General features: G+C 44.3%; 1 protein-coding gene across 1 annotated transcript in view; it reads left to right on the top strand.

Annotated features, from left to right (window-relative positions):
- The window catches only part of POLR2A (RNA polymerase II subunit A), a gene marked incomplete in the record, with an annotated part of 2,048,627 nt that overhangs the window by 974,320 nt on the left and 1,061,416 nt on the right, over positions 1–12,891 (top strand). The window contains 1 exon segment of the mRNA XM_044077036.1: positions 7,040–7,223. Within this exon segment, the coding sequence (XP_043932971.1) occupies positions 7,040–7,223 (184 nt within the window).

The following is a 12,891-nucleotide window of genomic DNA, read 5'->3' as shown; positions in this document are numbered from 1 at the left end:
CTGTCATCCGTCTGGCTTGCTTCTTCTGGATCAGAAGTCTGTGAAACTAACCATTTGGTTACTCCAATTTTGTTTGAATAGCCAGAGATGCCTTGCTGTCCCCTGCAGTGGTTCACATTACGGCAGCTTTGCAGAAAGGTTATACTACTAAAGTCTGTCACTGTTTAAAGTAGGTTTTCTATATAGGCTAATTCTAAAGGTATAGACCAGACCCATTCTCAGCTTCACTTCCTGTCATCTTACAATTCCTTTAAGAATTTTTTTCTTGCCAGCTCCTGCTATTTCACCATCAAGGTACAGTTAGGGGGCATCTCCAATTTCCATATATGCTTTGACAATTCCTCCATATCCTCTCTATCTCGAACGCCTTAGACTACCCTCTCAGACAGCCTGTTAGAGATCTGATGCCTTCTTGGCACATTACTGTTATGCTACAAACTTTGACACAATCACCCTTTGAACCAGTGTAGTCAGCAGGTATGAAATTTCTTGAACTATATTTTTCTGGTAGTGATTACATCAGCCAAGAAGAGTTTTCAGAATTACAAGCTTTTTCTGTTAAACTGCTTTGTGGTCTTCCTTAATAGATTGAGGACTAATCCATCCTTCCTACCTAAGGTGGCATCCAAATCAAACTTGAATACATTTGTCTAGCAGATGTTCTTCATGTTTCACTGTTGCAGTCATCACACTTGGGTTATCTGCCTACAGGTAGCCCTCAGTTGGCCCGAAAACCAGAGTCTTGTGATTTCTGCGTTGGATGCTGTCTCCTCTTCCATGACGTCGGGTCGTCAGGGGTGTAAAACATGCAGCCGACGTCATTACATCGGTCTTTCTTGCCAAGAGGGAGCTCAAAGCAGAAGCAGTTTCTCCAAGTGCCGTCGGCCACTACCTGAAATTTTTGTTTTTAGAGTTTCAAACCTGAAGTCTTCTAAAGCTAATTCCCATTGGGGAATCCTTTTTTTCTTGCTCTAAGCGATGTCAGAAAAAGTTAACAATTGTCTTGCTTGTGGAAAGCAAATGTCTCGAATTTTCATTCTTGCTGTGTCACCTGTTTAGGCCCAGACCACGACGTCCCTCGCTGTCGGTTTTGAGCCTTGTTTAATGCCAAAACTATTCGTTGGGCTATTTTTGTAGCTAAATTCTTTCGCGCTCGTTCTCAGTTTTCCGAAATGGCTTTGGTAAGCCATCTGCCTGCTGAGCTTCCAAAAAAGTACAGAGACAGACCACATAGGTCAAAAACTGCTGACTACGCTTCCTTTAAGCTAGTCGCCAGTCCACCGGTACATAGTGAGGTGCCTTTGCAGCCCCTGATGCCTGCTTCTACAGATTTGCAGGCCTCTGCTGGGACCCATTCGGAGTCGGGTATGCTGCTAGATGCTTCTTAGACTATGGAACCTGTGGATGTCTCTACCTTGGATGAGTCTGGAGCAGCTGTGCAGGCACAGACTTAGGGTGTATTCCGACCTACCGATATTCGTATTAAACCAACATAATTTTTAACAATCTGAGTTTCTCAGGCCCAGAGTTCGCACTACACCTAGAAAACAGACGTCCAAAGCACATGCTCAAGCTCCCATGCCACAAAAACAAATGCTTAGGCTGAAGACCTCATTACTCTAATTAGGGGAAGCCAGCCTTCCCCTGCTAAAATTCAAAAAATTGAATTTCCTTCTGATTCTACAGACCAGGAGTCCGATGACTTTGACCCTTCTGATTACCAGGACATACTCTTTTCTACCTATGAGGATTCAGATGCAGCGGGATCCTTTCCCTCTGCCTCCCCTCCAGAAGATTTTTCTCTTGGTAAAATCTTGCATATACCTTAAGAGCATTTCCACTGGGAATGCCAGGACTATCATCAGTCTAAAAAGAGACTCGGAATTTTTAGATTTGCCTCAGGGCAGACCTCTAGCTCTACCCCCTGTCCTGGATATTGTAGATGGTTTTCATGGAATCCAGTCTTACTCCTGACACTTTACCACCAGCTCCTAGAAAACCTGACAGGTACTACAGAGTACCTGAATCTCAAATTTCTCTAAGAATCCCACTGCGGATCCAGAGACCACTTCCCAGAGACCTAAAGGCATTAAGGCTACTAGAGCCAAAAAAAAACTACCCCTTCAGACAGGGATTCTAGAGCTTTAGACAGGTGGGGGAAGAGGGTATATACCTCTGCAACACTTGCCATCAGGGCTTTGAATTGCCAGTTTCACATGTTGAAGTACCAGCAACATATTGTGGAAGTAATTAAACAGAAAATGATGTTACTTCCAGATTCTGCAGAAAGTAAGATTTACAACAGTTAATGCTTTCTGCAAACCAAGTTAGTAAACATACTTTGCTGTGTGGTTTGCCTTAGAAACATCTTGCAAGGCTGCTGTCACTGGGTCTGTACTGAGAAGGCATGCTTGGCTGAAGGAACAAGTCTTGCCAGACCATGTCAAAGCAAAATTACTAGATGCTCCATTAAATCGGGATAGTTTGTTTGGCACAAAAGCAGAAGTTCTTAAAAAGATGGAAGAAAAAGCTAAATCTATAGAAACTGTCAAAGATTTCTTACAGGTGCAGCCACCTAGATTCAGTAGGCTTTGGCCTTCAAAAAACTGGTCCTTTCCAGTCCCTCCCAGGCCTTCAGTCGAAACCCAGGGGAAACGGACCACCAAGACTACAGTCTCTGGGTATGCAGAGATCTAAACAATGGAGTGTTCCCACATCAAAAACAGGAGTGGTTAAGCCACCCCCTTAATGGAAAAAGTTCACAATGACTATCCAATTATCCTTCCCAGCCATGCCTAAGTACTTTCCCTAGGAGGAAAACTTCCCTTCATGCAAAAAACTGGATGTCCATTACTCAGGACCGATGGGTTCTAAACATTGTATCCCAGGGATACAGATTCTACTTCCACTCACTGCCAACCCCAAGCGGGTTGCTAGACCTTTCTCCAAACCAGTGGACAGAGGCTCAAAAGCAAGTACTTCCTTTTCTCCATATCAGGGCTATTCAGACTGTCACAGTAGAACAAAAGGGACAGGGTTTCTACTCCAGACTGTTCCTGGTGCCCAGAAAAGAGAGCTCTTGGCACCCTGTCCTGGATCTGTCAATTCTCAACACCTTTCTGGTGGTCCCAAAATCCAGAATGCTTACACTGCAACAGCTTCTTCCTATGCTAGCCAAGGATGCCTGGTTAGTTGTCCTAGACTTAAAAGAAGCTTATCTGTACATCCCCATAAGGGAGTCTTGTAGGAAATATCTACGTTTTAGGGCAGGCTCTCTGCACTATCAGTGCTCTGCACTTCCCTTTGGCTTATCTACTGTGTCCAGAGTATTCACAAAGTGCCTGGCTTCAGCCATTGCATACTGCAGGCAGAAATATTCAAACTTACCCATACTTGGACGATTGCCTGATTCAGGCAGACAGGAATTGCTACTTCAGCACCTGGCACTTGTAAAAAGACTTCTAACTTCACTGGGATACACAATCAACGAAAATAAATCACAACTGGTGCCCAGCCAACAAATTGTATTCCTGGGATCAAGCTTGAACACAACTTCCCGGATGGCACTCCTCACTCCAGAAAAGCAGGTCCATTTGACAAACTATTTCAAACTAATAGCCACCAAAACCCAGGTATCTGCAAGGAAAATACTGCAAGCCCTAAGGTTCATGGCCTCGTGCATTCTGCTAATTCCATATGCAAGACTGCATATGAGGAAACTTCAATGGTACTTAAAAAGTCTCTGTTGTCAACATTCTCAGGACCTGGAAACAGTGATTCCTATCATACCTTGTCTAAGGGCAGAGTTCCGTTGGTGGGCAGAAGCATGCAACCACAACAAGAGACTTCCTTTCACTCAACCCCATGTTGCCCAGACCCTGACAACAGATGCATCAGACTATGCATGGGAGGCTCACATGGCAGGCAAATGCGTTCAAGGCAAATGGAGCCCAGAACAAATTCCCCTGCCCATCAGTCAAAGATGCTAGCTGTACAGAATGCTCTGATAGCCTTCAAATACCTTATCCTTCCAGAACAGCTCTCGATAAAGACAAGACAACACCAGTTGTGTGGTACATAAACAAGCAGGGAGGAACTCATTCTTGCCCACTCTGCAGGTTAGCCATGGCCCTGTGGAACACGGCCTTGAGCAACCAAGTGCAGCTACAATTTCAATTCCTGCCAGGCAAGCCAAATTCACTGACAGACGATTTAAGCAGAAATCTACTGGACCCTCACGAGTGGAAACTGGAACCCAACTCATTCAAACTTCTAACCCAGAGGTGGAGAACACTGTGGGTAGACCTTTTTGCCTTCCCCCGAAACCACCAATTGAGCAAATGTTGCACCAGGAAGCCCTCACAGCAGAGCCTGGAAGGTGGATGCCCTATCCTTTACATGGGAAAACCTCTCAATTTATGCCTTTCCTCCTCTGCCCCTCTCAAAAGTGCAAGTTAAGATCAAACAGGACAGGCCAAGGGCAGTTCTTACTGCACCAGATTGGCCATGCCAGCACTGGTACCCACTATTACACAGTCTGACGACAGTGCCACCCTGGCACCTACATCAAACACCTTCCCTGCCGTCTCAGCAGGAGGGACAGATTTTGCATCCACAGCTGCAAACTCTAAACCTTGCAGCCTTTCTTATCCCCTGAATACACCACCAGCATCCCTCAGCAAATGGGTGCTGGACATCATCCTTGAGGCCAGAAGGCCTAGTACTAGGAAATCCTATGCTGAAAAGTGGAAAAGATATTCTTGGGGTCAGTGTCAAAGCAAGGACACAGCCATGCCCACCACCTCAAATCCTTGATTACTTGGCAGAGCTTCTCCACAGAGGCCTGTCCTTCTCATCCATCAAGATTCATGCCTCTGCCATCTCAGCTCATTATAATACTGCCCCACCTCTTTTCTCACCCTCTCATCAAACAGTTCCTGAGAGGAGCTAACAATTTAAGGCCCCGTAGGAGAGCTCCCACCCTGGCCTGGGACTTTAACTTTGTACTGGAGAAGCTCACACTTCCCCCTTTTGAACCTGCTGCTTCAGCAGAGTTGTAATTCCTCTTTGGAAAACAGCCTTACTTCTAGCTATTACTTCAGCAAGAAGAGTGTCTGAGTTACAGGCACTAATGGCGGTGGAGCCCTTCAATATTTTCCATGCTGACAGGGTTTCCCTCAGGACTAACCCATCCTTTACGCCCAAGGTGGTATCCAGTGTGGCTTTAAACTAATCCATCCATTTGCCAACGTTTTTTCCTAATCCTCAGAATAAAGGGGAAAGGATACTGCACTCCTTGGACGTGCACAGATGGCTCAGGTTCTACCTTGGAAAGGACTAAGCCTTTCAGAAAATCTGACCAGCTGCTAGTCAGCTTTGCTACAGGGGCAGAGGGCAAGGCCATTTCCAAGCAAACCATTTCTAAATGGATAGCACACTGCATTCATTTCTGATACAAGCACCATGGAAAAACCTACCCCTCAGGGGATCAGAACTCATTCCATTAGAGCTACTTCAACCTCTACAGCATTTTTCAGGGGAGTCCCTACCAGGGACATCCTGGAGTTCTGTACACACCTTCACCAAGCATTACCACTTACCTATTTTTTTTCTAAATCCAGAGTTGGATTTGCTTCAGCAGTCTTATAAGGCCTGTTAGCCAGCCCTAACACTTTTTGACTGCCTCCACCCTTCCTTACCTTTGGGGAATCAACCCAAGTGTGATGACCAACAGTGAAACACGAAGAACATAAGAGTTGTGTACATTTACCATAAATGTAGATGTTAGAGTGCTTTCACTGTTGCAGTCCTGGTTTCCCTCCCTCCAGAACGCTGACTTTGTTTATCCTTTCTACCTATCCTCTTTATGGCCATCTTTTATGGCAAGGGTATTTACCTTTTACTGGAGGTGTTCCACACCATGTAATAGCTTTCTGTTTTGGGGGCTCCTGACATCTGGGGCAAGAAAAACTGATGTAATGGCGTTGGCTGCATGTTTTATACCCCCTGGTGACCTGATGTCATCCAATTGCCTCTTGAAATGTGTTTTTTTTGTTTGTCTACAAAAAAAGGATTACAGCCATCACTAAATAAAGGGTGATTCAACCAGAACAGTAGCTACATGGATAACAGAATTCCAGTTGACATCTGTGCAGCAGCCACTTGGTCAACAGTACCCTTATTTCCCATTTCAAATTGGATAAACATTTGAGATCTTGTTCATCCTGCGACTCCGCCATTCTCTGGAATGATTGTCCATGAATCCACCCAGTATTTAACATTTGAGAATCTGTTTCATGGTTTAATTGGATGAAAATAGATGACAATTGGATTTGAAAATTATGTACTTGGCATAATGATAGGCATGTCTGTCTAGTCCAGTTCAGCATCCCCCACCAACCTCTCCTGGAGAACCAGGCTAGGATTATAATTCTTTCGAGAGTTTCTTATACTGGGTTTATGCTTTTGGGAGATGGTTTACTCATTTAGAGTGCTCCTTGTAGTTATGGCTTCGTATAAACAATGCAAACTTTATCTGAGGTGATGAGGTGGAGTCCAGAAGATTATGGGTAGTGGAGTACTTTGAGCTCTGAAACAGTCTTCATTGGTGTCGAGATCCCATCTGATCCAATAACCCACAGTTAAACTGGATGAATAGACAACATGAATCTATAGTTATGGTAAGTACGTAACTTTTATTTAAACTGTGTGCCAGGCTTCCTTTTAAGAATTATTGTAGGACTTCTGTTTCACTTGTGCATCTTTGTTTTAATAACTCACTGTTGCTTCCATTTGAAGAGTTTGCAAAAACTGAGTATGCTACTGTTTGTGTGTCCCCATTGTCTTAGCTTATTTTTAACTAAGTAGTCGCCTGTCAAATCTAAGTCCACTTAGCTTCTGCAAACAAAATAGCTGCTTTTCAATTTCTAATTAAAATGTAGGAAAAATATGTATGCGGTGCTGCCTAGTGTGTAGGAAGGAGCAGATTTGTTATATCCACAATGATGTCTGCATTTACTGTTAACTTACTTCTTGCCAGGTTACATTCAGAGACGTCTGATAAAGTCTATGGAGTCTGTAATGGTGAAGTATGATGCAACTGTGCGTAACTCCATCAATCAGGTTGTGCAGCTACGTTATGGAGAGGATGGACTGGCAGGAGAAGCTGTAGAGTTCCAGAATTTGGCCACATTGAAACCATCCAACAAGGCCTTTGAGAAAAAGTGAGTATCTTGGGGAGAATTTTAGTAGCCTACTTTTTTGGGGATAGGTTTATGAAAATACATATCCAGAATTTATTTGGATCAGTAGAAAATACTCTGGATTCTTACATTGTGTAAGAATTGTAACTGGGTATGTGGTATTGGAGTGGATTGTTTTGAATGTGGAAGAAGTATTTGGGAGCTTATTGATTTAAATGTGATGAATAGTCTGCAGTTGTTGGATAGACATTTGAACTGTAGATGCTGTTGGGTCACTGTTGCAGTATTAAATTTTGAAAATATTGCCTTGCAGAAGCTGAGGCCAGACTGACAACCAGAGATTTCCCCTTCTCCCACTATCCAGTGGATGATGATCCCTCCATTGTTGGGACATCGTAACAGTCCATTAACAGTCCATTAGCTGGCACTAGCATCAGACCTCAAAAGGCAACTGGTGATGTGCATTTCAGAATGTCTTTCTTTCCTGTAGTCCAGAGGAATTCAAACAAGTGCCCTGTTAGGAACCCTCATTTTTGCGTACCCTGTTGGGAGCCCTCATTTTTGCGTACCCTGTTGGGAGCCCTCATTTTTGCGTACCCTGTTGGGAGCCCTCATTTTTGCGTACCCTGTTGGGAGCCCTCATTTTTGCGTCCCCTGTTGGGAGCCCTCATTTTTGCGTCCCCTGTTGGGAGCCCTCATTTTTGCGTACCCTGTTGGGAGCCCTCAATTTTGCGTAAGCTGTTGGGAACCCTCAATTTTGCGTAAGCTATGAATTTGTCAATGTCAGTCAGTAGTTCAAAGTGCAAAAAAAAATTAATGTATTGTACTCTTTGCTGGTGGGTTTAGGGCACAACAACCCAACTGTCTTGTGTATGCTTTTCAGCTCCTAGACAATAAAATGTTGGGCAAAGTTTAAGAATTTGGAACAAAAGGCTGTGATCTTCGTGTTTCACTGTTGCAGTCATTACATTTGGGTAATCTGCTGGCAGGTTGCCCTCAGTCGGCATGAATTCCAAAGTCTTGGGTCCTGCATCGGTTGCTGTCTTCTCTTCCATGACGTCAGGTCGTCAGGTATGAAACATGCCCCCGACGCCATTTCTTTAGTCTTCCTTGCCGCGCGGTGCCCGAAGCAGAAGCAGTGCGCAAGTGCCAGTTGGCCGACTACTGAAATATTCGAGTTTGAGTTTCAGACCTGAAGTCTTCACTAAAGCCAAGTACCCTGTTGGGGAAACTTTTTTTTCTTGCTTTTTACCAATGTCAGAAAAAGTTAATTGTATTACTTGTGGGAAGCAAATACCTCATAAGGATTTCCATTTATACTGTATTCCTTGCCTAGGCCCTGATCACAACGTGCCTGGCTGTTGGTTTTGTGCTAGATTTAACCAACGCACTATTAGGCGTCTGTGTAGTTTTGCATCAAAGTATTTTGGAAACAGATTTAACTACCCAGAAATGTCATCGGATAGCAATTTGACTACCGGAGTACATAAACACAAAGAAAAGGACAGAGAAAGGCAGTAGATCCAAAACCGATGAAGCTTCTCCTAAACCAGTCGCCTGTACTCAGTGAGGTGCCTTCGCAGCCCCCGATAGCCGCTACCTTCAAGTCGCAGGCCTCTACCGACACCCATGTGGAGTCCGGCATGCCGCAAGATACTCAAGGTATTGGACCGATGGATGTATCTCCCTCGGGTGGGTCCGGAGCCACTGAGCAGGCACCAGCTTCTGAGGGTGTACTCAGACCTCAACATTTGTACATCAAACAGACAGCTGCAAAACCAAAAACAAAAGCAACTTCTAAAACTAAAAAACCGATGCTTGAGCCACGTGCACAGGCCTTCATGCCTAAAAAAAAGATCAAAATGGCTGAAGACCTTATTACCTTGATCAGGTGTACCCATCCCCCTCTGGATAAGAGGCCTAGGCAAGACACTGATTATGAATCTTCAGATCAGGTTTCTATTTCTTCTGATTCCTCTTCTGATCAGGAATCATCTATACCTCCCTATGAGGACTCTGATGCTGAGGAGTCTATTCCATCTGCATCTCCTGAGGATTATTCATTTGGAGAAACCTTGCATACTTTGAGGGAGCATTTTCACTGGGAGAGTCAAGACTTCTCAGAATCAAGAGGCTCAGGGATTTCCTCCTTCTCCCTCATCACAAGCCTTTAGCCATTCCCCCGTTTTAGACATTGTGGATTGTGTTTTCGGAGTCTAGCTTGACCCCTGACTCCTTGCCTCCGGCTCCCAGTAAGCCTGACCAATATTACAGGGTCCCTAACTCACATAATTTTTTATTTAGAAACCCTGCTGCTTGATCCTGAAACTATTTCACAGGGTCCAAAGGGAGTTAAGGCCTCAACAGCAAAAAGCCCTACCCCCTCTGACAGGGATTCAAGGGTACTGGACAGATGGGGAAAAAAAGGTTTATACATCTGCAACCTTGGCAGTCAGGGCCTTAAACTGTCAATTTCATATGCTTAAGTACCAACAACATGTTATGGGATTGCTGAAACAGAAAATTATTTCATAATTTGCAGAAAATAAAGAATTGCATGAATTATTGCATGCAGCTGAACAGGTTGGAAAGCATACTTTGCAATGTGGTTTTGACTCTTTGGAGGCCTCCTGCAGGGCCGCAGTTACTGGATCTGTTAGGAGGCATGCCTGGTTAAAGGAACAAAATTTGCCAGACCATGTTAAAGCTAAATTGCTAAATGCACCTTTACAGCATGATTCTCTGTTTAGTATTAAGGCAGATGAGGTTTTAAAGAAATTGGAAGACAAAGCTAAGTCTATGCAAACTGTTAGACTTCTTACAAGTGCAGCCACCAAGATTCAGTAGGCACTGGCCTACAAAAGAATTTATCCTTTCCTGTGTCAGACAGAGCTCAAAGGGGCAAATCCAGACGCCCTAAGGGTTCCAGGTACTAGGCGCAAGACTCCTACAGGTCAAAGCAATGGGGCACATCCACCTCCAAATCTGGAGGAGATGAAGAGCAAACCTACAGAAAGCAATCCCAGTGACTTTCCTCTGCCTACACCAAGCATTTATCTTTTGGCAGCACTTTTTCCTCAAAATTGGCAGTTAATATCCCAGGACAAGTGGGTACTAAACATCGTATCACAGGGATACAGATTCCATTTCCACACTCTGCCATTGACAAATGGTTGGCCAGATCTGCCAAAAAAATCAATGGGCAGAGGCGCAGAAACAAGTTACATCCTTCATGGACATGGGAGCCATTCAGACAGTACCAAAACAGGAAAAAGGACCAGGTTTTTGCTGGACTGTTCCTGGTACCCAGAAAGGACAAGGCCTGGCGGCCAATACTGGATTTATCGATTTTGAACACATGCCTGAACATTCCAAAATGCAAAATGCTCACTTTGCAGCAGCTTCTGTCCATGCTGGGCAAGAAGGCTTGGCTGGTGACTTTAGACCTAAAAGAGGCATACCTGCATGTCCCTATAAGACAGTTGTGCAGAATATACCTCAGATTCAAGGCTGGCTTAATGCATTACCAATTCTCTGCACTGCCCCTTGGTTTATCTACTGTGCCCAGGGTCTTTACAAAGTGCCTGGCACCATTAATTGCATTTTGCAGACAAAGTATACAAATATATCCTTACTTGGACGACTGTCTAATTCAAGCAGAGAACAAGGACACTCTTCTACGACACCTGGCGTTTGTGAAAAGGCTTCTAACATGCCTAGGGTACACAATACATGAAAATAAATCACATCTGTTACCCTCTCAAATGATAACATTCCTGGGTGCAAGCTTGAATACAACTGCCCAGATGGCTTACCTCACGCCAGACAAGCAAAGGCAACTGACTACTTAGTTCAAACTGATGGCAACAAAAACCCAGTCTTCTGCAAGACAAATTCTGCAGGCACTGGCCTTCATGGCATCCTGCATCCTACTAATTCCATGTGCAGGACTGCATATGAGGAAACTTCAGTGGTACCTAAAACGTTTATGGAGTCAACATTCACACAGTCTGGAAACGATGATTTCTCTCATTCCCTGCCTGCAACAGGAGTTTCTGTGATGGGCAAAGTCCTGTCACCAAAACATGGGATAGCCCTTCATTCTACCCCCTGCCAGCCAAACCTTAACAGACTCCTCAGATTATGCCTAGGGGGCCCACATGGCAGGAAGTTGCATTCAGGGCATATGGGCTCCAAAACAAATGCATCTACATAACACCCAGAAAGAGATGCTAGCTGTTCAAAATGCCCCAACATCCTTCAAGGACTTCATCCAGGACAGCTACTGATAGACAGACAACACCACAGTCATGTGGTATATAAACAAGCAAGGGGGCACACACTCTTACCCCCTTTGCAGATTAGCCATGGCTCTGTGGGACACAGCTTTGACCTACCAAATGCATCTTCAAGCTCAATTCCTGCCAGGAAAGCAAAACATTCTGGCAGACAATTTAAGCAGAAACCTTCTGTATCCACACGAGTGGAAACTAAATCCACAAGTCTTCAGCATGATAACAGAGAAGTGGGGGAGCCCAGACATCTGTTTGCCTCTCCTCAAAATTATCAGTTGAAAAGATTCTGCACAATGACTTATCACAGACAAGCATGGAAAGTGGACGCCCTATCCTTCAGTTGGAAAAACCTATCCGTTTATGCCTTTCCTCCTCTGCCTCTTCTACCCAAGGTCCTCCTAAAAGTCAGACAAGAGAAGCCAAAGATGATATTCATTGCCCTGGACTGGCCCCGCCAATACTGGTACCCAATACTAAGGAACTTGTCTCAATACCCAGCTTGGACCTTGCCTCAAAGACCACGACTACTGTCCCAGCAAAACAGTCAGATCCTGCAAAATCAACTACAGTCCCTGAACCTGGCAGCATGGTTAATCATGGAATCATACAAACTAGAAAATATTATGCTGACAAATGGAAGAGATTCTGTGCTTGGAATTGAACACAAGGAACTGATACAGCAGAACCACATATCCTTCAGATATTACAATGCTTAACTGAGATGCTTGACAAAGGCCTATCTTCCTCATCAATCAAGATCCATGCCTCTGCCATTTCGGCTCATTACAGTACAGAGCCGCCAATCTTTTCTCATCCTGTACTAAAGCAGTATCTTAGAGGAGCCAAAAATTTAAGGCCCTCTAGAAGATCACCATTACATGCATGGGACCTCAATTATGTGTTGGAAAAGCTCACCCTGCCTCCATTTGAACCAGCTGCTACCGCTGATATAAAGTTCTTATGGAAGACAGCTCTGCTACTAGCAATTATTTCAGCAAGAAGTGTTTCAGAGCTACAGGCCCTCATGGCTATAGAGCCTTTTATCATTTTACCCAGACAAGGTGTCTCTGAGGACAAGTCCTACTTTTATGCCTAAGGTGGTTTCCAGTGTGGTTCTTAACCAAACAATTAATCTGCCAACTTTTTATCCAAATCCGCAGAGCAAAGGGGAGAGAATTCTGCATTCCTTGGACGTACACATACAGCTAAGATTCTACTTGAGCAGGACTAAAGCTACAAGAAAAACTGAGCAATTAATTACTAGTGTCATATGCTGCAGGATCAGAAGGAAAGGCTATTTCAAAGCAGACAATTTCAAAGTGGATAAGCCACTGCATCCGTTTCTGCTACTTACACCATGGTAAACCCGTGCCCAAGAGCATTAGGTCTCATTC

Source organism: Protopterus annectens, chromosome 7.part0 (genome assembly GCF_019279795.1).
Source record: "Protopterus annectens isolate FY-2018-M chromosome 7.part0, PAN1.0, whole genome shotgun sequence".
NCBI classification, from domain to species: domain Eukaryota; kingdom Metazoa; phylum Chordata; order Ceratodontiformes; family Protopteridae; genus Protopterus; species Protopterus annectens.
The sequence above is the reverse complement of the archived record's forward strand: the minus strand, read 5'-3'. Positions and strand labels throughout refer to the sequence as shown.